Source organism: Scardinius erythrophthalmus (assembly GCF_964197995.2).
Source record: "Scardinius erythrophthalmus genome assembly, chromosome: 15".
Taxonomy (NCBI): Eukaryota; Metazoa; Chordata; class Actinopteri; order Cypriniformes; family Leuciscidae; genus Scardinius; species Scardinius erythrophthalmus.
This window is the reverse complement of record NC_138235.1, coordinates 18968380-18991755: the sequence shown is the minus strand read 5'-3', so window position 1 is coordinate 18991755 and position 23376 is coordinate 18968380. Positions and strand designations below refer to the sequence as shown.

Genomic DNA, 23376 nt, shown 5'->3' with positions numbered 1-23376 from the left:
GGTTCAGATGTAAGCTGGCGTACGGTGAACTCTGGAAGCGTTTCGGCGGCCTCTCGTTTCTTGGACGCTGCCACCGTCGGCTGCTGTGTCGGGGGCTCACAGTACAGGTGGTTTCTGGTTAAAGTCTTCACAGCACATTCTCCATCACCAATCAGAGCGGCCACCTCCTCCTTAGACATAGCCAGGTCCAGATTATCCCCCTAGAATCCAAATTCAGACATTTGTGGCATTTGTGTGCACTCCATGGGCCATTCAAGTGTGTAAATACCAATAACATTCACACACAGATGAGAAGAGGCTGACCTCCACAGAGATGATGCTGCCGGGTTTGTGGCGGAAGGGTTTGCTGGGGTCGTGTTGATTGAGGGTGTGAAGGACCGGATTCGGCTCATAACTGAAGGGGATGCCGCTGACCGCCTCGAACTCAAAGTGGAGGTTATCCAGGAGGAAACGCACACTGACGGAAGCTTGCAGGGCCTCGGGTCCCACCTCCGGAGTGAGACACAGGATCAGAGTCGAGCTGTTCACTGTGCACCGCTCCTCCACCTGATCAGAACAGGACATGAAGAAACAAGACTGTATTTTAACAACTGACCGGTGAATGCTGGTCGGATTGGTGATAGAAGGCACAAGCGCAGACTCACTTGTGTGAACTCTACCTGTTTGACGACACAGAGGCTATCTTCAGGACAGTTCGGCTCTGGGACGATTCGACGCTCCCTTCTGAGAGGATCCGCACTCCTCCTCCTCTTCCTCTTCTTCTCCAGAGGGGTCAGGGTCACGAGGATACGTGGCTCCTGAACCACGTCCAGATGCTGGCCAGACACTCGAATGATACGGCCCCCGCTTACAAAAACACAGATGATAAATGACTTGGGTATCATGTATGCAGACTAATAATAATAATAATAATAATAATAATAATAGCAACACTTTTTTTTATTTCAAAATCACTGATGGAAAAAAATAACATTCACTTGTTAATTGGTGTGCATGTCTAAAATAACCATAATATCCACCTACAACCTTTCTGTAAATTACAATAGAGGGTTTTTAATATGAGCTTTAAAAAAAAAAAAAACTTTAATTTTGAGAACAGCCCAGTCCATCTGACATTTGACAGATAAATAAATATATGATTACATTACAGCATACATTTACATAAATGACATAAATACTTAATTATAAATAAAGTCTTAATTTCTTATTTAACTTTATAAACATAAAAAATAAAAATCTAAATAAAAAAGCACAAGTATTTTAGAGTAGTAAATATATCACTCTTTAAATGGGAAGCTTTTGAAACGTTTTTATTTAAATCAAATAAAATATGCTCCAGCTCTCATACCGTCTTAAAAATAACATTTATTCGCATTTATGATTCCATGAAGAACCTTTAACATGCATGGAAACTTTTAGTCGCACAAGCGGTTCTTCACAGTGGAAAAGGGGTTCTTTGGAATATTAATATGTCCTTCACACTAAGAAAAACATGGTTCTTTTAAGAACTGTTCACTGAAAAGTTCTTTAAGGAACTAAAAGTAGTTCTATGTCATTGTTGCGAAAACACCCTTCTGGAACCTTTATTTTTAAGAGTGTAGGACAAGCAGATTGGAAAATGGAAAACAATAAAATTGTAAATAAAATCCTTAAAACAAGATATATTTACTTTATTGAATTGTAAAAGACTTGAAAATGTTTTTCTCCATTGGCAAAATAGCATGTTATAGTAAATTTGACTACATTTTCTTTAATTCATTAATGAAAAATAGACAATATATTTTCTCAAAAACGAGTCTAAATAACTTTTGCAAATTTGATTAAAAATGAAAAAATAAATAAAAAAATAATTAAGAAAGTTGTAAAAATATCAAATTCCTTACCTGAGGAAGCTTTTGGAGGGAGCAGCATGGGTCACATTGGGGTCTGGAGTGTAATGATACATCTTTTCCTGTAGATGGCGCTGAGCTCTACCAAACCGCACTTTAACCTCACTCTCTCCGGTTCTGTTACTCCCTCCAGTCACACATTCAACATGTTCGTTGTTGTACTGCTCGGGAGAACTGTTAGGACCACAGACTGTATTAAAACTCTGATCAACCTAATGTATTGTTACCAAGTTTAAACAGGAATAAATCACTCACAAACATATATTTAGGACATAACTCATTGTTTGGGATCTACCACCAGACCACATCAAGTACCATCTTTAACAGACGGATGATTAATTATATAAGACACAATCAGCTGACATGATATCAGTTGTGATGATATCAGATAGAGTGTGTGTGTGTGTGTGTGTGTGTGTGTGTGTGTGTGGTCGAGATGATATCATAATGAGATTTACTGATGACTTCTGTTGGATTGGACTGCTGTAGAGGACGATGCTCTACACAGTCACTTACATGTGACATGGGACTCCACCAATCAGGATGCTGATCTCACTGGCACGGCCAGTCAGAAGGTTCTGTCCCGTGATAGTGAGTGATGTGCCGCCTGACATTGGGCCTTTCAGAGGATACACTCCCAATAACACAGGGTCCTTGAGTTTAGGAGAACAGAACACGCACACGCGTCAGAAAACACTGCCTTATACATGTGGTGCTGTTACAAGGATCTCATCCTATTAAAGCACCTGAATAACACATATAAGACATTTTAAGTAGAGCACAATTCTGGATAAATTGAGAATCACGATAGAGGTTCAGACAAAATGTTAATTTTGCAGCAGTTTCTTAAAAAATAGTCAGTTTTAATTAACGATTCAACAACTTCAAATGTAACTTGTTTCATTACAGGATGAATCAGTGTTTTTGAACAAATCTCTTGAATGAACTATTCAATGACAAATCAATTTTTTAACTGTCTTGTCGCCACCTACTGGTGTAATAATGTAATGATAATTTCAAAAATTGATTTTTTTTTTTAAATGTATTGCTACCATAGACAAAGTTTATATCTTAACTAAATGGCAAAATGTTTTTTTTTCCCCTTGTTTGAAGCGCAAATCTAAATATATTTCCTCCTTTAATTCACCACAGAAAAATAAAATAAGGTTTTAAGGAGGACAAGACAGAAACACAGTCTAAGAAAATCCATTTTTGCAGTGTTTAAAAACAGTCAAATACCTCCCTGCCTTTAATAAACACTGAATGAATTCCTTGCATATCATTCAGTCTTGCTAAACCACTGTTATCCCTTTAGTGGCATGATGGATTAATGGTTACCTGGTAACGGAAGCGCTGGGCAGACTGCCCGATTCCTCCGCCTTTAACCTGCACCGAGACATGCCCGCTCAGTTCCCTTGCGCTCGCTGTGGTCTCACAAACAATGCTAACAGGCACAAAAGAGACCTCCCATTAATCAGTGCAGTGGGTCAATACTCTTCATCACACTGTGGAACTCAATCGCCTGAAGCCATTAATACAATGTCATTAACGAAGGCTAGTAATATACAGCAAGCCCTCACACAAGACCAGAAACACTCAGATCCACTGCTGTTGGATTTACCTGGAGGACACCTCGTATCGGTCCGGGATGACGGTGCAGGGGACGCCTGCTACAGTCACAGACTGCTGGATGTCTTCAGCTCTCTGACCCAGATTAGAGCCAGACACCGTCAACACTGTGCCGCCCTCCACTGGACCAGAAAGAGGCTCAATCTGCCATAAAACACAAATGAGTAATCAATGTAATCAGCACCCCCCTGGTGCCCGTGAGCGGAAAATACGCACTTGCAACTTTGAGCCGGCGGGCCGCCGGCCGCCGCGTCAAGAAGTCTCGCGTGATATCAGGTCTTGCGATGTAAACAATTGCTTTACGGCCAAAAGAAATCTGCTAAAATGCTGTCATTATTGCGCTCCCTCACGCTGTCCGAACCCGAATGAAGAAGACGTTTTAAAGAATGTCCCATCTGCTTTGATGTCGTTGATCTATAGCCTCTGGTGTCTGAGAATCACCAACGAGTTTTTACAACAGTGTTGTCAAATATCTATTCCGAAGCTGTGGGGGGAGCTCTAGAGAGAAACCTGCGAGCAAAAAGCGAGAATACAGCGAAGAAATCCCGAAGCTACTGAGTGCTGCTTTAACTACCATAGTATGATAGCCTGGATGCCAGCCGAACTTAGCCCCGCCCACAAAATTTTTAGGTTGGGAAGTTCAGTCTGGACTTGATCCGTTGAGGAGCTATTATGCCCGAACAAAAATTGTTCGGACCAATCAAATTGTCAGGGCGGGCTTTATACGATGATGGACAGATGAGCAATGTAATCATCCACGTCACCAACGAGCGCTTGGGTTGAATTCGTTTACAATAGAGATGACTGCCGCTGGAGAATTGTTATTTCGCGAGTTCACACTTACAAATAAGTCAGATAGAATAAATGCATATTTGGCTTGCTGTCCGAGGAGAGGGCTCGGGCTCGGTATTCGGCCCGAACCCAAAGTACTCCCCCCCATTCCAGGCTGTGGAAGAACAAGCCGAGAGTGAGTGGAGGGATGCTGAAAACTGTCAAGGAATGTTAGGTGAGTTGACAGAGTGAATAAATATATATGCTTCCTCTCATGCTGATAGTGTAGACCGTAGACGGTAATTGTTTGATGACAAGTTGATTGGATTGATTATTTGAACGTGCTCCTCTCGAACTTTGTTTATAAAACATCATGTGTAGATTCCGCCATCGCGTCTGTTATAGAAGATATCGACAGCGCATTAATTTTAAAAGAGGAACAGAGAACCGCGATCAAGGCATTTGTCGATCGGAAACATGAATGAAAAACATACGTCACTTACTCTGTTGCTCTGATTGGTTGTAGGTCTGTCCAATTGAGTGCAGAGGCATTTTCCTTACTGGTTCGGTTGAAACACGCCCCATAATCAAAGGTCAATGGAGCAGTATCAGACTCACATTCTGACTAGAATCTGAGTATGACGACGTCAGGCTAATAGTATGATGCATCGTTGAAGAAATCAACTAGCTCGTCACGACTGTTTCCCGAAACCGTATTGTCGCAAATTTGTAATTCAACCACGTTGGTTAAGGATGTCACGCAGGTAGTGGAGTAATAATTTATTCTAATGAATCTGTATGAGATCGAATTAATGACAGATTTCTGCTATAAATTACAGGCATTCTACAGGCAAATTACATACATATCTGAGGACTAATTCTCATTTAATTTTTTCCTCTGTTATTTTGCTTTATTTCCAGATTCGTTTAGGGCTATCATAGGGTCATTCTTATGTACTAGACGTAAGAATGACCCTAACCCTACGTACTAGAGCACGTACGCACATGCACACTCTTTAAAACAGTGCTTTAAAACTCTTGAAAAACAAACAACCACAATCACGTTTTCTTCAGTAAGAAGCTTACGTCACTGCACGCAAATGTCATCTAGTTCACCATGTCAGGTGAAATATTTGCTGTGTCTCATTTCGAAGGCTGCATCCTCCTCCAGAGGTCGCATACTTCATAAAGGATGTCTTATTTCATAACAGAAACCATTATTAACTTGACCGTTATTCTTAGTGAAGCATAGCTTCTTGTAATTTCTAAATGACTTTGGAATGTAGTGGTCAATTTACTGAAATGAAGCAGCCTCAATGACGTATGCGGCCTACAAATGCAACCTCATTGTGAACTGATATGCCCTGATTTATAAATCCAGTAGACAAAACAATTATTGTACAAACAGGTCAGCACGGAAAGGCCGGCCCCTCAGGGTGAGAAACAGAACCACATCTACATTTAAAGGACAAGGGTCACTCCTTCAAGGATGATCATGTATATTTCAGATTAAAGATCTTACAATGCCGTTTAGCCTGGCAGTTTTATTTCAATTTCTTAAAGGGACAGTTCATACAAAAATGAAAGAGTTAAAAATCTTTTTTGTATGATATGGAGGGAAAAGAATACAGAATGAGTGTGAGTAAATGGTGACAGACTTTTCATTTTTGGGTGAACTATCACTTTAACTGACTAAGCACACTGTGAAGGGCTCACAGCGAAACCGTCCCTCACCGTGTGTATGTGAGGTGCAGGGCAGGTCTGCTGGACGCGGCCGGTGCAGGAGCTCTTGAAGACGCAGCTGGAGCGAGAGCCCTCGCACCACACGCACCCGTACTCGCGATCGGCCGTGTGACAGCGACTGCAGTCGGAGCGGCCCACGGAGCAGTTATACAGCCGTACTGCAAAGACAAAAACATGTGAAACAACAGCCACGTACACACACTGCAGTTAAATTGGGCTGTCAATTCACCTTTTAGTGCTTTATCCTGTTCTGTACACACACACTTCAGTAATATTACTGCATCCGATTAAGAAATATTACAAAAATGTAATCAAATTAAAAAATCGTCTTTAGTGTATTAAATAAGAACTAGATGAGTACAATTTAAAAACAAAATGTGATGTTTGCTTGACAAAGCCTTTTCTGAAAGTTTAAATAACTTAAAAGCATATTGCTAACATGAATTAGCATGTTTCTAATATGATTTAACACGTTGCTAGCATAATTAACATGTTGCTAGCATGATTTACCACACTGCTAACATGTTTCAACACACTGCTAGCATGTTTTATCATGTTATTAACATGAATTAACAGGTTTCTAGCATGATTTAACACGCTGCTAGCATGATTTTAACATTGATAACTTGAATTAGCACATTGCTAACTTGTTTTAGCATGTTGCTAGCATGATTAGCACATTGCTAGCATGAATTAACACGTTGTCTTAGGATAGTTGTCAAGCTTTGCTAGTGATAGACAGCTTAAATACTCTATACGTCTTATTTTACAAAAGTTATTCAGTCAAGAGCAAAGGTGTTTTGTCAGTCAGCACATAACTCTTTTTAAAATCAAGCACGTCCTGCACTCTATTGTTCTTTTCTCAAAAAAGTGCCAAAATATCTGCTTTATTATACATTATTTATGAACGTCAGACGCAAGTGCTTTTCTTCCGAAGGACATATGCAATTTATGAATAGGAGTACTTTATTTTATTACAATAAGTACATTAATATGTATGATATACCTATTTAATTACATTTAATAAAAATTGATTGTTTTGTTTTTATGCACTGATTTAGAATCATTCACCATCGGCATCGTTGCTGCATCATAAAAACTATTATATTCCACAGCTCTAGCGGATACCAAACACATAATATGTATGGAAGTAAAATAATCTCAAATGTTTTTGAAACAAAAAGCCTGTTGAATTGCACAACTTGAAAAATAATAGGCATTGCATTAACCATGCTTGCATTTTTATGGGCTGAAATTCAACATGGTTGAATATTTAAGCTGTGAATATTTCAATTAAAAACATTTCAAACACATTTTCATTATTAAAAATTCAATAATCCATATTCACCTTTCATATTTCACTTCCAAAATATTCAAACTGTTTAAAAATACAACCTATAATATTCAACAGGCAATTTTCGGTCCATTTTATTTCGCTTCCACAAATTCGCTTCCACAAATTCAGTGGTTCAAATTCGACAGTAAATTCAACGGAACTGCAGGAAAACCAATAGATTATCGAGCAAACTATCCATCTGCTGTTAGTCAACCTCCCCAGCAGGGGGTGCAAAAGCGCGTGTTGTTGACGAAGACCAGCAACAGTTAGAGCAAGCCATTCATTCATTAAACTCATTTAACAGCAATGTAAGTGTATTTGTGATTATTATGACGGCGGTTGTATGTTAAATTCAGTGTCTTCACGGTTACTTTCCCTGTGTAGCCTACAATCATCTTTCTCTACCGTGAACAAGATAATGTTATTCCCCGATGCGGATACGCAGATCCAATGTTACATTTTTGAGGTTGACGTATATTTCTCTTGGTTGTTTAGTTGCCTTAACTTTATATTGTGGCGATGTGCTGCATGCAAGCTATTAGGGTTTCCCTCAAAACGTCAGGATTCCCCTGCTGGACATATAAAACGCTTAACGTAGCTTAATGGACTAATTACAGTGATATAAAAGACCAAACTCGCAGGCAAGCAGATTGACTCAGAATAACGCACAAAGTTTAATGCTGAGCGTTTCCCAGTGATAGACTGGCATAAAGTTGGCTTGACGTTTGACATTCGCACATTTAGGGACCGTCTCTAAAGTGTATACGTCTTTGGTATACACGTTTCAAACTTCAATATCATTTGAATAGAACGACTTACAGTCATAAAACCAACTGTAAAGTGTTCATGTGGTGCCAGCCATAATGCGCACCCTTTGGATTTTTGATATTTATTCAAATAAATTAAAGTTTGCTATTGAAGTTAAAAACGTGTATGCCAATGTTTTATGCAACTTTTGAGACGGTCCCTAATTGTGCGAATGTCCAAATGTCAAGCCAATTTTACATTTATTAGGCTACATTTAGTCATTTATTTAGCAGACGCTTTTATCCAAAGCGATTTACAGTTAAACTAACAATAGGAGGACAACAATATGCAAGTACTATGACTCTTCACAGTTTAAGCTAATGCAACGTACTACTCTCTCTCTCTCTCTCTCTCTCTCTCTCTCTCTCTCCACACACACACACACACCCACACACACACACGTGTGTGTGTGTGTGTGTGTGTGTGTGTGGAGAGAGAGAGAGAGAGAAGAGAAAAGAAAGTGTTAATGATCAAGTGTTGATTTTATGCCAGTATATCACGAAACGCTCTGCATGAAACTTTGCGCGTTACGTTCATATTCTTAGTCCATAGTAGCCTACATCCCCATAAAGGTGCGAGTTTGGTCTTTCATATCACTGTATTAGTCCATAGCGTTTTGCCCCGACAGAAGGGGAATCCTTGAGTGTGAGGTATTGAGGGAAACTGATTATAATCCTGTTCATGTAGATAGAGAAAGCTGATAACATGTAGGCTACAAAATGTAACAATGAAGTTATTGAATGAAAGATAAACACAGCTTTTGTGTCGTTATCATCTTTTCCGCATATACTAATCATTTTCATTTTATGAATGAATGGCTTGCTCTAACAGTTGCTGGTCTTCGTCAACAACACGCGCTTTTGCACCACCTGCTGGTGAGGTTGACTAACAGCAGATGGATAGTATGCTCGATAATCTATTGTTTTTCCTGCAGTTCCGTTGAATTTACTGTCGAATTTGAACCACTGAATTTGTGGAAGCGAATTTGTGGAAGCGAAATAAAATGGACCGAAAATTGCCTGTTGAATATTATAGGTTGTATTTTTAAACAGTTTGAATATTTTGGAAGTGAAATATGAAAGGTGAATATGGATTATGGAATTTTTAATAATGAAAATGTGTTTGAAATGTTTTTAATTGAAATATTCACAGCTTAAATATTCAACCATGTTGAATTTCAGCCCATAAAAATGCAAGCCCTAAAAATACAATGCATTAAAATGCAAGCATGGTTAATGCAATGCCTATTATTTTTCAAGTAGTGCAATTCAACAGGCTTTTTGTTTCAAAAACATTTGAGATTATTTTACTTCCATAAATATGCCAGGACATAGCTATGGTTACTACTAGTTTCGGGAGATAGTCGGGTTCTATACACAGAACAATAATTTAGGGGACTCACTTCTGTATTTAAATGCAGTTGTCACTCCTAAAACGTAACATTGTGTACATGGCCAAACAGAAAACAGCACATTCAAAACAGCTAAGAGCCGGCCTACACAAACAATGGATAACGTACCATGCAGGTCCGCTGGGTAATCCATGTGGAAGGAGTCCCTCCTCCTGACTGAGATCATGCTGCTGTATTCCTCCACGACAGCAGAGTAGGAGTACTTTGAAACCAAGAAACAATCACAATCATTTGAAATACCATAACAAAGCTTTTCACAGGCATGTAACTGTTATTGCTAGCAGTTATTGCTATTGCTACTAGCATTAACACATGGCTAACCTGATCTAACATGTTAGCATGTTTTAACATTTAGCAAGCATGATTAGCATGTTGCTAGTATGTTTTAACATGTTGCTAGTGTGTTTTAACATGTTGCTAGCATGTTTTAACACACTGCTAACATGTTTTACCATGTTGCTAGCATGATTTAGCATATTGATAGCTTGAATTTGCTAGCAGTTATTGATGACCACTTTAAAGTCGCATTTAGGTTGTGCTCCCGGACCTGGTGTAGCTGGCATGTAATGAAGAACTGAGATGGCTGAGTGTCGTCCACTTCCACATAAGCGTCCACCACCACCGACCGGCCCTCAATCACCAACACACACTGGTAATCAAGATCTTTATCCTTTAAAAAACACACAGACAAAATATTTAAATTTCAAATAAATGCTGCTAAGTGAGCATAACCAGACATTATGATCATAGTCAGTCACAGTCTGGCCGTGCTAGACTATCAAGCTCCAACAAGCCTCAAGACGTTGCATCACCTGATAGAGTTGTAAGTTGCGTCCCACCAGAGTGATCTTCCTCGCAACATTGACAGGTAGAAGAGAGCTTCCCTGGATGCTCTCCACACACGGACAGGCGTGAGACCCTCTGCTCATCAGTAAACTCTCTTCATCCTGATCACACACAGATGGACAATACACTTCATTACACACACCACTGCCTTTAAAGTAGCAGACATGGAATACATATTAGCTTCTACTATATTTAGCAAAACAGACTGACAGAACAACAAAAGTGAGTGTGTTAGACACAGACTAGACACAAAACAAAATGGACAAATAAAGACAAATGGGGAACAGCCACCAGACACAAATTAAACGATTAAATAAATGTTCTGGGTTCACTCATTGTTCATTCAAATATTCATTCTTTTTTTGCCATAGGGATTTTTTTTTTTTTTGTTAAAGAATGAAAAGCCATGAACAAACTACCAGGTACAAGGTGAATCGCATTACAAAAATTGATATGACACAAAAAGGTATTGGAAAATTGGGACAAAAGGGTACAAAACAGTGTACTTAAGGTCATTAAATGGGGAAAAGAACTACAATACCATGTAGCTATCTAGCTAACTATGGTTACATTTAAAACCATTGATTTAAATATATTTATAAATAATATTCATACAAATATTTAAGTAGTTTGATAGCATAGGGAAACTTACTAGATAACATAATTTGCAGTGCTTCATGGGATTGGGCTGCCACTAAGGTGTTCTTATGACACAATTTGCTTTGCTTTTGGTTTATTTTATTTTTTTATTTTTATTTTTTACTAGAAATTCAGTCCACTGTTAATTGGATTAAAACTAAGATGAAATAATATGGGCTGATGGCTTTAACAAAAGCATATACCACTGATTAACAACCTTGCAGCTCACAGGTGATCTGTCTTCAAAGGTTTTCATGTTTTCGTTAAAAATAAATTCCCTTATGGAGAAAATTAACACGATTTTTTTACTTCTGGAACCAGACCGTTGCATTCAATAAAATTTTAAAGGATAGTTAATCCAAAAAAAAAAAAAATAATAAAAATAAAATATACACTCTGTCATCAATTACTCGTTTCATTTTCGTTCTGTGTGACTTACTTTCTTCTGTGAAACATAATAAAAAATCTTTTTGTCCATACAATGAAAGTCAATGGGGTCAAAAACAACATGTTTGGACCCCAGTGACTTTCACCGTATGGACAAAAAACACAGAGACATTTCTAAAAATATATTTTTCCATGTTCAACAGAAGAACAAAAGTCAGGTTTGGAATGACATGAGGGTGAATAAATGATCATAAAATTTTCATTTTCTGTGGTGAACTATCCATGTAAACTGTAAGATGGATGAGTCAAAATTATCATCATGAACCCAGAACATCCCTTTAATGTTGAGACATTAAATGCCTTTAATATATAATTATGGTTAAATTAGTAATAGAGCAGAACTGCTTTCATCTATTTAATTATACATCCCATCATTCACGCATATAATTTCCGCTTTAGGAACGTTCAACCTCCAGCCTCTGCAGCGCAACATGCGAGCAGAGTTCCCCCGAGGAACCACACTCACCAGGAGGAAAAGGTCATCCGAGTCTGACTGGTAGTCTGTGTCTGGAGCGAGGGGGAAATCGGATGAATCAGGCCCTGCCTCACCGTCGCCAGAGGGGGCGCTGGCTGACGACACCGGGACGCCCGTGTCTATGAGGGCATCTATATCCATCTCCGCCTGCGAGAGGGTGACCACTTCAGTGGAAGATGAGGGCAGCGCTTCACTCAACGGCCCCATTGTCACCACTTCCCCAGCTCTCAATGCGGGCAGCGTCACTTCAGCGGCCTCTTCACGCGATGAATGTCCCACAAGTTCTTCGTATGATTGCGGGGTCGGTGTCGACAGCAAACCTACCTGGATGCGCTCCTCCACCCAAGAGCCATTTTGTGAGAGGGTCGTTGCCTCTGTGAACGAATCGGTTGACTCTGTAGTGGCGCTGGATAGGCGCATGGAGGACGTTGTGACGTGGTTGGGTGTAGTGGGTGCATCGGTGAGTGGGGTTGTGGTTTCCAGAGGTGTGGTGGGGGCGGCAGTGGGCTCTGGTGTAGTGGGAGGGGTCACTGAAGGGGTGGTCGAGACAATGGCTTCATTTGTAATGGCAACCTCAGTGGTCGAGAGGGTTGTTGTCGTGGGTGTTGAGGTGGTATACGTGTATGCGTCAAAGTCTTTTATTGTTTGAGGAGCAGATGTGGGGAGCATGAACTTTAGACGAACATAGGACAACAGAGAGAATGAGGGGAAAATTAAATAAATGGCAACTGAAATAAACTCAAACAATAAACAATGAACGGAATTAAACTAAATCAAAAATCATAAAACAAACAAGCAAGTGTTACATATAGGAACCACAAAAAGGTTATTCAAAGCAAAAAGGAACTGGAAACACATACAGTGGGGTCCGAAAGTCTGAGACCATATTGAATATAGCCAATTTAAAACGTCAAGTAAATCTAGAAATACGTGTTTGTTTTAACAAAAGAAAATGAATGACAAATTGAATAAGAAATATTTTCCATTATATATATATATATATATATATATATATATATATATATATATACACACACACACACACACACACACACTACAGTTCAAGTTTGGGGACAGTAAGATTTTTTGTAAAAGAAATGGATACTTTTATTCAGCATTAATAGATGCATTAAATTGATCAAAAGTGACTGTAAAGACATTTATAATGTAAAAAAAAAAAAATCTATTTCAAATAAATGCCGTTCTTTTAATCTTTATATTCACCAACTGTTTTCAACCTTGATAATTTTGAATCAAATCATCATATTAGAATGAGTTCTGAAGGTAATGATGCTGGTTAATTTAAACGGTTAATTCAAATAGTCATATTTCACAAGATTACGGTTTTCACTGTATTTGTGATCAAATAAATGCAGCCTTGGTGAGCATAAGAGACTTCTTTAAAAAAATATTGTACCAAACCCAAACCTTTGAATGGTAGTGTAGATATAAATACTTACACATTTGCTAAGAAATTATTTTCAATTAGACCTATGCAAAATATGTACTGTTGGTCTTAGACTTTTGGACTGTACCACAATTGCACACAGCATATCAAACTCACTGATATGACTTCACATACTACCAAAAACTTACATTCTGGTTGTAGATGATCGCACCGCGGTCACACGTGGACCGGTGAGTGCACACATGCTGGTGGATGCACCAGTTACATTTCCAACGGCTGTTCACACAACCACTACACCTAAAAACACAACAAGACAGAAAAGAATGGGCCGAAAGTTAGGAGTGACTGCATTAATTAAACCCATCTACACCCCTCAGAGCATTAAGATGAAGACAGTAAAGCTGCCCTGCATCCAAAATAGCTGAGCTCTAGAATTACACATGACTCCCCTAAACTCATCAAACAACATAGAGCCGAGTTCACAGCGTTCCCACATCGCAAATCAAAACAGCATCAGGGAGAGCCGTCCCATCAGCGGCTGTCTGCAGGGGTGTATGGGTAAGGGAGGATGGTCAGGGCAGAGGATATGGCAGGGCTGTGGAATGGTGGAATGTGGGAAACAGCTGTTAAATCATCAGGGACGTGTTACTGAGGTCCTGAGAGAGAGAGACAGCTGCCCTGCCCCTCTCACGCCTCTGGGACATTCTTCAACACATGACAGTCGCTTACCAATGGATGTTTTAATATTGCTCTGGGCTGATGATGATGATGATGATGATGATGATGGCATGACACTAAATGGTTAAAAACATTCTTACATGTATTTATGCTATGGTACAATTTTGCCCACTAAAGTATAGTAAAAAATATATTTTGTTTTTTTTGTCCCCAATGTTTTTACATACAATTAAAGCCAATGGAATCCAAAAAAACAGTGGACCCCACTATGGCAGTTTGTTTCCACCATGGAATAAAAAAAATTAAAAAGGTAATTGTGACTTTTCATCTCACAATTCTGACTTTATTTCTCAGAATTGAGAGCTATAAAGTCCAAATTGTGAGATATGAAGTCGCAATTATGATTTTTTTTCTCACTATTGCGAGTGTTCATCTTACAATTGAGTGTAACAGTCGGGTTCCGGAAGTAAAAACTCAATTTTCTCCATAGGGATTTTTAACGATAGCTTATAAACCTTTAAAAACAGACCTACTGTGAGCTACAAGGTTGTTAATGGCCGATATTTGCTTCTGTTGAGGCCGTCAGCCCACATTATTTCAACTTATTTTTAAAATAATTGTTGAACAGCGGAATTCGTGATGAAAAACTACATTAGTTATGATGCTGAACAGAAGATTCCACCAATCAGAGAGTCGAAAAAAAGCGAAACAGGCCTACACAGCTCTTTAGCTCTGCCCACTCACATGAAGCACCGCAAATTACATATTCAAGTTGATCTCTCCAAGTTCTCAAAATACTTCAATATTTGTGTGTATATATAGAGCAGTTTCTCAATCATTTTTAATTCCATTATGCTGTTTGCAATGCTTCATGGGATTGTAGTTCTTTCCCTCGCTAAAGACGTTAAGTACACAGTCTTGTACCTTTTTATTTGTGTCAGATTTTCAGATTTCAGAGTTTGTAATGATTCACCTCATAGCTGGTTGTTTTGGTTCATGGCTTATAACGCTTTATCAAAGACTTTTTTTAAATCCCTATGGGAAAAAATATAATGGATTTTTCCACAATTCTGACTTTATAACTTACATTCACAATTATGTTTTTTTATTTATTTTTATTTGGTGCTGGAAACAAGCTTCCATACCCCACTGACTTTCACTGGACAAAAAGTTTGGAATGACATGAGGGTAAGTAAATAATGACAGAATTGTCTTTTTTTTTTGGAGAACTATCTCTTTAAGAATGAAAAAAAAGGACTGTATTTCTGTGATTGCTTTACCTGTGTGGAGTTAAAACACAGAGAGTTGATGTGACTTACGGCATGCTGCCCGAGAGCTGCTGCACCACAGAGCAGTCGTAGAAGGTGAAGTCTGCGCTCGCTACGGTGACAGTCCGGAAGCGCAGGGACAGTGTGACGGACACAGAATCTGTTACAGAGGACAAACATGAGAGAAGTCTAGCTCAAATGGCTAAATGGATATCATGGCACTGGAACTTCATGGCACAAAAACAAGTCAGCATGAAATCAAAATGATCAATTCATAGTTTTTTATGGATATTGCCGAATCTATCAAATTATTTTATATCTGTGCCCATAATTATTTTCTTTTTTAAAGTAAGTAACTCCCTTTCCTCTTGCAGCTCATCTCTTCTCTTCTCTTTTCTGATGACAATTTGTCACTCACATGAGATCCACCAATAACAACAGCCTACATTTTGTTCTTGCTCGAGAAGCCGTTTCACTAATATACGTCATAACGAAAGAAAAGACTATTGCAACTTTTGTTTCATGCTGACTTTAAGTTAGAGACACCATCCACAGCTAATTTCCCATTCACTTAATATCATTAACATTCTAGTGGAATGTTTCCACACACCAACAGAGGAAGTAAGTGAAACCAGAACATGACCAGAATTCGTGATCGTACAGGGATGTACACTACTGTTCAAAAGTTTGGAGTTGGTCAGAATTTTTTTTTAATGTTTTTAAAAGACATCTCTTATGCTCACCAAGTTGCCATTTATTTGACAAATACAGCATAAACAGTAATATTGTGAAATATTATTACAATTTAAAATGACTCTTTTTCTATATTTTAAAATGTAATTTATTCCTGTGATCAAAGCTGAGTTTTCAGCATCATTACTCCAGTCTTCAATGTCACATGATCCTTCAGAATTCATTCTGATATGTTGGTTTGATTGTTTGATTGCTCAAGAAACATTTATTTTTATTATCAATGCTTAAAACACTTGTGCTGCTTAATATTTTTGAGGAAACCATAATAATTTTCCCCAGGATTCTTTGATGAATAGAAAGTTCAAAGAACAGCATTTATTTGAAATAGAAATCTTAACATAACATTATAAATATATTTACTGTCACTTTTCATCAATTTAATGAGTCCTTGCTGAATAAATGTATTCATTTATTTGTAAAAAATCCCCAAACTGTGGTAGGCAAGTCAATCTTGGACTGAAATTATATTTAATATTATATTTAATATTAAATCGATTGGTGCTTGAACGTCAATCACAGAAAAAACAAAGTTTTCCCAACTCATAAAACGGTTCACACATGTAAACCAGTTCCTTAAGGACAGTTTTCATAGGGAATGACTCAAGGAAGCCAAACATCATTTGCATGAGGGTTGTCTTACCCTCTCCCTGTTGTACAGGTGGAAGTCTGTGGGCCTCAGGAGTGGCACAGGTGACCGTGGAGCCCAGGACTGAAGCAGCTGTTTCAGCGTCTTCAAAGAAACACGAGTACATGTCACCCTCTGACAGACTGGGCAAACCCAGGACATCCACAGCGATCTAAAGAAAGAAACATTAGTCATGGTTGTAGTCTCAAAATCATTGCCCAGTAAGACAAAACCATGCATATATATAGCTTTGGGTTTATTATGTCATATACACTATTGTTCAAAGTTTGGGGTCTTTTTGAAAGAAATGAATACTTTTATTCAGCAAGGATGCAATATATTGAAAGTGACAGTAAAGGCATTTATAACGTTTTTTCAAATAAATTTCAAATAAATGTGTATTATTTAATTTTTTTTACTTTCTGTTCATCAAAGAATCCAGAATTTTTTTCTTAATCATGATTTGCACAAAAATATGAAGCAGCTCAACTGTTTTTAACAGTGATAATAATCAGACATGTTTCTTGAGCATCAAATCAGCATATTAGAATGATTTCTGAAGGATCATGTGACATTGAAGACTGAAAATTCAGCTTTGCCATCACAGCAATAGATTACATTTTTAAATATATTAGAAATGAAAACAGTTATTTTAATTTGTAATAAAATATCACAATATTAGTGTTTTTACTGTATTTTTGAATGAAATAAATGCAGCCTTGGTGAGCATAGGACATTTCTTTCAAAACCATGAAAACATAATTGACATTGTAGGATTTCTAATCAGCCAATGGAATTGCTTTAGGACTGAAGGGGGACTGAATTTTGATGGTGAAATTCTCACAACATCATCATTTCTGATTGAATGATTTTATACCATTTTCTGTTCTCCAAGGCTGGCGTTATATTGGCTCAGCGACTCCACTTTCAAGCACTGCTGCTGCTGCCGCTCATCAAAACTCCACAGCCAATGACCTTCAACTGAGCCCAGCCTACAGTCTGAACGCATCCCACACCTGGAGGAGAAAAAAGAAACACGTACGATAACTGACAGATAGAGAGAAATACTCCTAAAATAAACTGAAAAAACTACAAGATGAAACTCACCAGCCGTCAAGAACACACCAACCACAGTAAGGGTCCTTCACTGCCAGACAGGAGGTGCAATCTGTGTGCTTATCACACTCTGCCACTGGCCTCTTCTCCACCTGACCACACGACACAGCAGGACAAATCACTTATTCACACATCACACTGGGATGACCCAGAGTTTTCACTCCAGGCATACGGGTGAGTGAGTGTGCTCATGACCCACGTTAACACATTTTTGGTGATTTATATTGATTTATATTTATATTTATATTGGACACCATTTATGTCTGTCTTAACAAATGAAAAGTATTAAAAAGAGCTTGTGACTGATCCTCATAATTTCATTGGATCGTCAAACTGTCAGTCAAACCTCATAGCTCCGCCCACCTCTATCGCGAATGAAGTGCACACATTTTGGACCGTCTCTGCTTGTTTGCAGCGCAAAGGTAAATAAAGAACTGGTTCTTTGAATAAGTACAGCGTTTTCTTTACTCAAGTAACACTATATATAAAGGCTAATGTTTTATGTATTTGAGGAGGTGTATTTGTCGAGAGTGAATAAAAGTCTAGCATTTGTCGTTGAGTCATAGCCAATACATTGCCTCCCTACACTTTGACTTTTATAACATGAGATTTTGTCCAAATTACAAAAATAAATAAATAAATAAATAAATATTTATTTAAATTAAATATATATATATGCCCACATACTAGCTACAGTAAACTTTACAACCTGTAAGTTGGTCAAAACATAATGCGATGCACATACTGCCTCAGATGCGGCTGTTCTAATGATAGACAATCAAGTATCAAGTATGTCTGACATTTGCTATATGCATGTTATATACCAACTACCGTTCAAAAATCTGAGGTTAGCAAACATTAAAAAAAACTGATCAAAGACATAAATTACATAAAAATTTTGGAACAATTAGGTTTTTTTTTTTAAGACATTTCTTATGCTCACCAAGGCTGCAATTATTTGATAAAAATTTCAGTAAAAACAGTAATATTGTTTGTTTTTACGATAAATTATTATTGGTGTTCCATTATTTATAATGATTCTTATTATTATCAATATTGAAAACAATATTGCTGACTTTTTTTTTATCAGTTTTTTCTGATTAATATTTTTGTGGAAAACGTGATACGTTTATTTCAGGATTCTTTGATGAACAGAATGTTTAAAAGAACAGCATTTATTTGAAATAGAAATATATAAAAATATATATTTTAATATTTAAACATTTTAAATGTCTTCTTTGTCAGCTTTTAAATTACATTAAATTAATTCAAAAAATTACATTTTAAAATATATTCAAATATAAAATAGTTATTTCAAACTGTAATAATATTTCACAGTATTACTGTTTTTATTGTATTTTACAAATCAAATGAATGCAGCCTTGCTGAGCATAAGACTTAAGACCTTGCTGAGACTTAATGCTTAAAAACCTAAATTATTCCAAACTTTTGAGCGGTAGTGTATTTATGGCATGATTTTTTGAACTCACAGAATGGCTGGTCATGATGTAAACGTGTCTATGGGTGGAATCCAGAAGTAAGTCACTGTTGATGGCCAAACCAGGTTGGATGAGAAGGGTGGAGTAATTCTCCGGCTTTCCCGAGTTACCCAGGAACAACTATCATGAGATAAAAAGCACAATGAACAAACCACGAAAAAAAGTGATTTTAAATAAGTAACCTGACAATGGCTCCTAAGAACTTCCTCAAGGTTTAATTGCATATTTAGGCTTATGAAACTACATCAATTGCAACAGGACACCTTAGAGACACGAGTAGAACTGGATGCGGACAGGTCTAACTAAAAGTGCTGAAAGTGTCTGCTGAAAAGATTTAGCGCTATTAAAGGAAAAGGACGTACAAGGATCTGAGCGAGGTGCCTAATGCCTCTTGAATTCTATCACAACTGGGGTCGATTTCAGCAAACCAGATTAGAATAGTGAGAATTCCATCAGAAGAGCAGGTATCCTGCTTAAGAGTCTCAGACACCTTATACCAAGAGCTGCTCACGCACTCCACCCATTCAGGTTTGCGTTTTAACGGGATTAGCATTGACAAACTGTCGGCCACATTCTACTGCAGGAGGAATCATGCATTGCAACATTATTGTATTATGCAAGACTGAATAGTTGTGTGTATGTAAGTGTACGTAGATGAGATATAACTGCATGTGTGTTTGTGTTGGATAAAAGCGTCTGCTAAATGATTAAATGTAAATGTATATATATTAGGGGTGTGACGAGACACTTATCTCACGAGACGAGACACGAGACGAGATTTTTGCACAATATTTTATAGAAATCCTCAATGACAAAATTCATGACAGGAAAATAGTCTGCAGGTGCATTTTGAAATGTTTTAACTAATAATCATGTAATGAATGTCATTTCAGTTCTACTTTACGAATATGAATTATCAAATGCATTGAAAGACAACAATATACAAGCACTGTAAAAGGTTTTGCCACAAACTCAACTGACTGACCACAAATTGAATAAAGAAATAAAAACAGTAAATAAATAAAAAATATAAGTTTTTTCTTAGTCTTATTAAGTGCAAACAATAAGTGCAAGTGCAACCATAATCAAAGTACTGTAGACTCTTTATAATTGTTGTGAAATTGCTGTTTTATTTTGCACCGGCAGTTGTAGGGTAAAGGCGGTGAGTTTGGGAAATGGCCGGTTAGAGAGAAACGAGCGAGTTACGCTGGTGTGTTTGTGTACAGTTGTTTTGCGTTCTGATTAAAAGTTCAGAAACGGAGCCTCCCTTTCTGTCGTTCTTCAGACGTTACAGTACTCTCTCAATATTCAATGTGCAAACTGAGACCAAAACCACAACTACACAGTCCAGAGATAAGGTTTGATTTTGGGAGACAGGCTATTGAATGCAGCATAATTTGTGCATATCAGGGAGCTTGTGTTTTACTTTCACCATTAAATTTGCGATCGCACGTACTCCGTGTACAGGGAGCAGCGGTGCTGAGCGCGCATTCTACAAGATAAGGCATTTATCCGACGTTTAGGCTCTGCTGCGTAACGAATCATCCGCCATCGTCACGCGATCAGTGAACTGTGATTCCTGCTGCACTGTATGTAACTGCAACTCGTGCTGGATGAGCAGACGTTTACAATGGTTTTTAAATAAAAACAGCAAAACGACATGTAATGTGAATGTAGCGTGGCATATTTTATGCTAATTTCACCCTCACGCTCCGTCTTGGCAATATCGCGAGACAGCTTTTCACTCGACGAGAAATCTCACATTTTAGTATCGCGAGATCTCATGGCACGAGATCTCGTCACAAGCCTAATATATATATATATATTGCGCCTATTATGCTATTTTAAACGTTCCTGGTTTTTGTTTTCAATGTCTCCTACTCCTATGTTTACATACATCCAAGGTCAAAAAACACATTATTTTTCTCATAATATACATTGCAGCATCACCTCTTTTCTCACAGTGTCTGAAACGATTCGATAAAGGATTCAGCATCTCTAAACTCGTCCTTTCCAAGAGCTTCCTCTGATTGGTCAGACAGTTCAGTCTGTTGTGATTGGTCTGCTCTGCTCTGATTGGTCAGATGGTCCAGTCTGTTGTGATTGGTCTACTCTGCTCTAATTGTTCAGATGGCCCAGTCTGTTGTGATTGGTCTACTCTGCTCTAATTGTTCAGATGGCCCAGTCTGTTGTGATTGGTCTACTCTTCTCTGATTGGTCAGATGGCCCAGTCTGTTGTGATTGGTCTACTCTGCTCTGATTGGTCAGATGGCCCAGTCTGTTGTGATTGGTCTACTCTGCTCTAATTGTTCAGATGGCCCAGTCTGTTGTGATTGGTCTACTCTTCTCTGATTGGTCAGATGGCCCAGTCTGTTGTGATTGGTCTACTCCGCTCTGATTGGTCAGACGGCCCAGTCGGCCCAGTCTGTTTTGATTGGTCTTCTCTGCACTGATTGGTCAGATGGCCAGTCTGTTGTGATTGGTCTACTGCTTGCAGCGTAGAAATTAAACATCTTCCTCAGCTTCCTCAGCACTTGATACATAGTGATACGAACAGTAACAATGGCGCCAGTTTTACCATATCAATTCCAGTGCGAGTCCTTGCAAAGTGGATTTGCAGCGCTGAAAACAATATCTTCTTGGCATGTCGACAACACAAACCAAACCCTTCCAGGCCTCAGCTACAACTGTGTTTGAGGGTGTTTCAAAATAGACGTCGTTTAAGGACAGCCAATTAAGACCATAGGGCTGGTATTATGCAAATTTGTTACAAACCTACATAAATATGTTACGGAAGTGAGACTGAAATTGCTGACGACTTGTTTCGGTAGTTCAGAATTGATTCCTTCTTTTAAGAGCCAATAATTTTATTTATCATGCACTTTGATCTTTAAAACTTTGCAGACCTTTTACATTCACAAACAGCTTTATTACAAGCTATATGAAAAGCATAATGGGGCACTTTATAAGCCAAACTTTAAAACCTTATGCATACAGTGTTGACGGCTATTCAAAAACGTTGTCGTCTAAATGCGTCACTTGCCTTTCACTGCAAAAATGTCACGCACGCTTGTGAACAATGACATTGACTTGTCAAAATGTGTCAAAATAGCAGAGAACAGTGTTTCACTGTCATAGGGAGGTGTGGGTCATGTAATGTTGTCTAGAATTAACCAAACACTACGGTTTGACCTTTGACCATTGAGGCCTAGACGTAACTTGGTCTGTGTTTAAATTTCAGCTCACGAGCCCTTTGAGTTTACAAGCATTGTCAAAATGAGTCAAAATGATTAGTGGTCTCTGAGTAATCGCAAACCCTGCAAATACACTGTTTTATATAATGTGGTTTGTGGTGAAGGCTGCTGAGCAGTCCGACTGAGAAAACACAAAAAACCTTTAGGTATGCTGTTTCAGCACTATCTTGGCTATGACACATTTGCCCAGAAGGCAAAATATCTTTCCTGTTTAAGCAGACAGATAATATTACCATATTAAGTGGACTAATATTTCCCTAGCGGTTTAAAAGGCATACTATAAATCATAAATATTGTTTTAGAAATGACCAGTTAAAAGAGCTAATTTTCATGTCACATACCTTATGCAAATTGCCCTTGGAGTCACCCAAGAACACAATAGTGTGCCCCTCCTTTACACTAACGGCGACAGCAGTGAGACGGGCGGATGGGCTGTCCCATACGGCTTTGGCTTCAACTGGCTCCCGGCTGGCCATTGGGCTCGGGGTGTGGTCCGAGCCACAGGGATAAGCGTTCAGGGTGTTCTGCAGGACACAATAACAAGTTTTCGTGACTTTGGTTTTGGCAAAACCATTGTGACATAATCCAGTTTCATGTTGTGTAATAATAAACTCTGCAAATCTCAGGGTTTTTTTGTACCATAAGGGTTTAGTTCTCAAGACTATTGCCTCAAGGCTGTCAAATCCTCTTAGTTCAGAAAGCCAGATTAGATGAAGATTATCTTGGTCTCACACTAGGATGGCAAGACTGCTCCTTTCTTTGTGACTAACGCTATCAAATCT

At 38.3% G+C, this 23376-nt stretch overlaps 1 protein-coding gene across 1 annotated transcript in view; it reads right to left on the bottom strand.

The window, feature by feature from the left end:
- plxnb1a (plexin b1a) overlaps positions 1 to 23376 on the bottom strand; it is an 80166-nt gene that overhangs the window by 9798 nt on the left and 46992 nt on the right. Inside the window, exons 4-22 of the mRNA XM_081387273.1 lie at positions 22936 to 23118; positions 19332 to 19460; positions 17833 to 17933; positions 17603 to 17741; positions 16741 to 16897; positions 15399 to 15507; positions 13590 to 13698; positions 11985 to 12665; positions 10399 to 10533; positions 10134 to 10256; positions 9695 to 9788; positions 6024 to 6190; positions 3511 to 3662; positions 3228 to 3333; positions 2406 to 2542; positions 1884 to 2063; positions 645 to 846; positions 304 to 546; positions 24 to 200 (exon numbers count right to left, since the gene is read on the bottom strand). Coding sequence (XP_081243399.1) covers positions 24 to 200; positions 304 to 546; positions 645 to 846; positions 1884 to 2063; positions 2406 to 2542; positions 3228 to 3333; positions 3511 to 3662; positions 6024 to 6190; positions 9695 to 9788; positions 10134 to 10256; positions 10399 to 10533; positions 11985 to 12665; positions 13590 to 13698; positions 15399 to 15507; positions 16741 to 16897; positions 17603 to 17741; positions 17833 to 17933; positions 19332 to 19460; positions 22936 to 23118 — 3324 coding nt within the window. The remainder of the gene's footprint in view (positions 1 to 23; positions 201 to 303; positions 547 to 644; positions 847 to 1883; positions 2064 to 2405; positions 2543 to 3227; positions 3334 to 3510; positions 3663 to 6023; positions 6191 to 9694; positions 9789 to 10133; positions 10257 to 10398; positions 10534 to 11984; positions 12666 to 13589; positions 13699 to 15398; positions 15508 to 16740; positions 16898 to 17602; positions 17742 to 17832; positions 17934 to 19331; positions 19461 to 22935; positions 23119 to 23376) is intronic.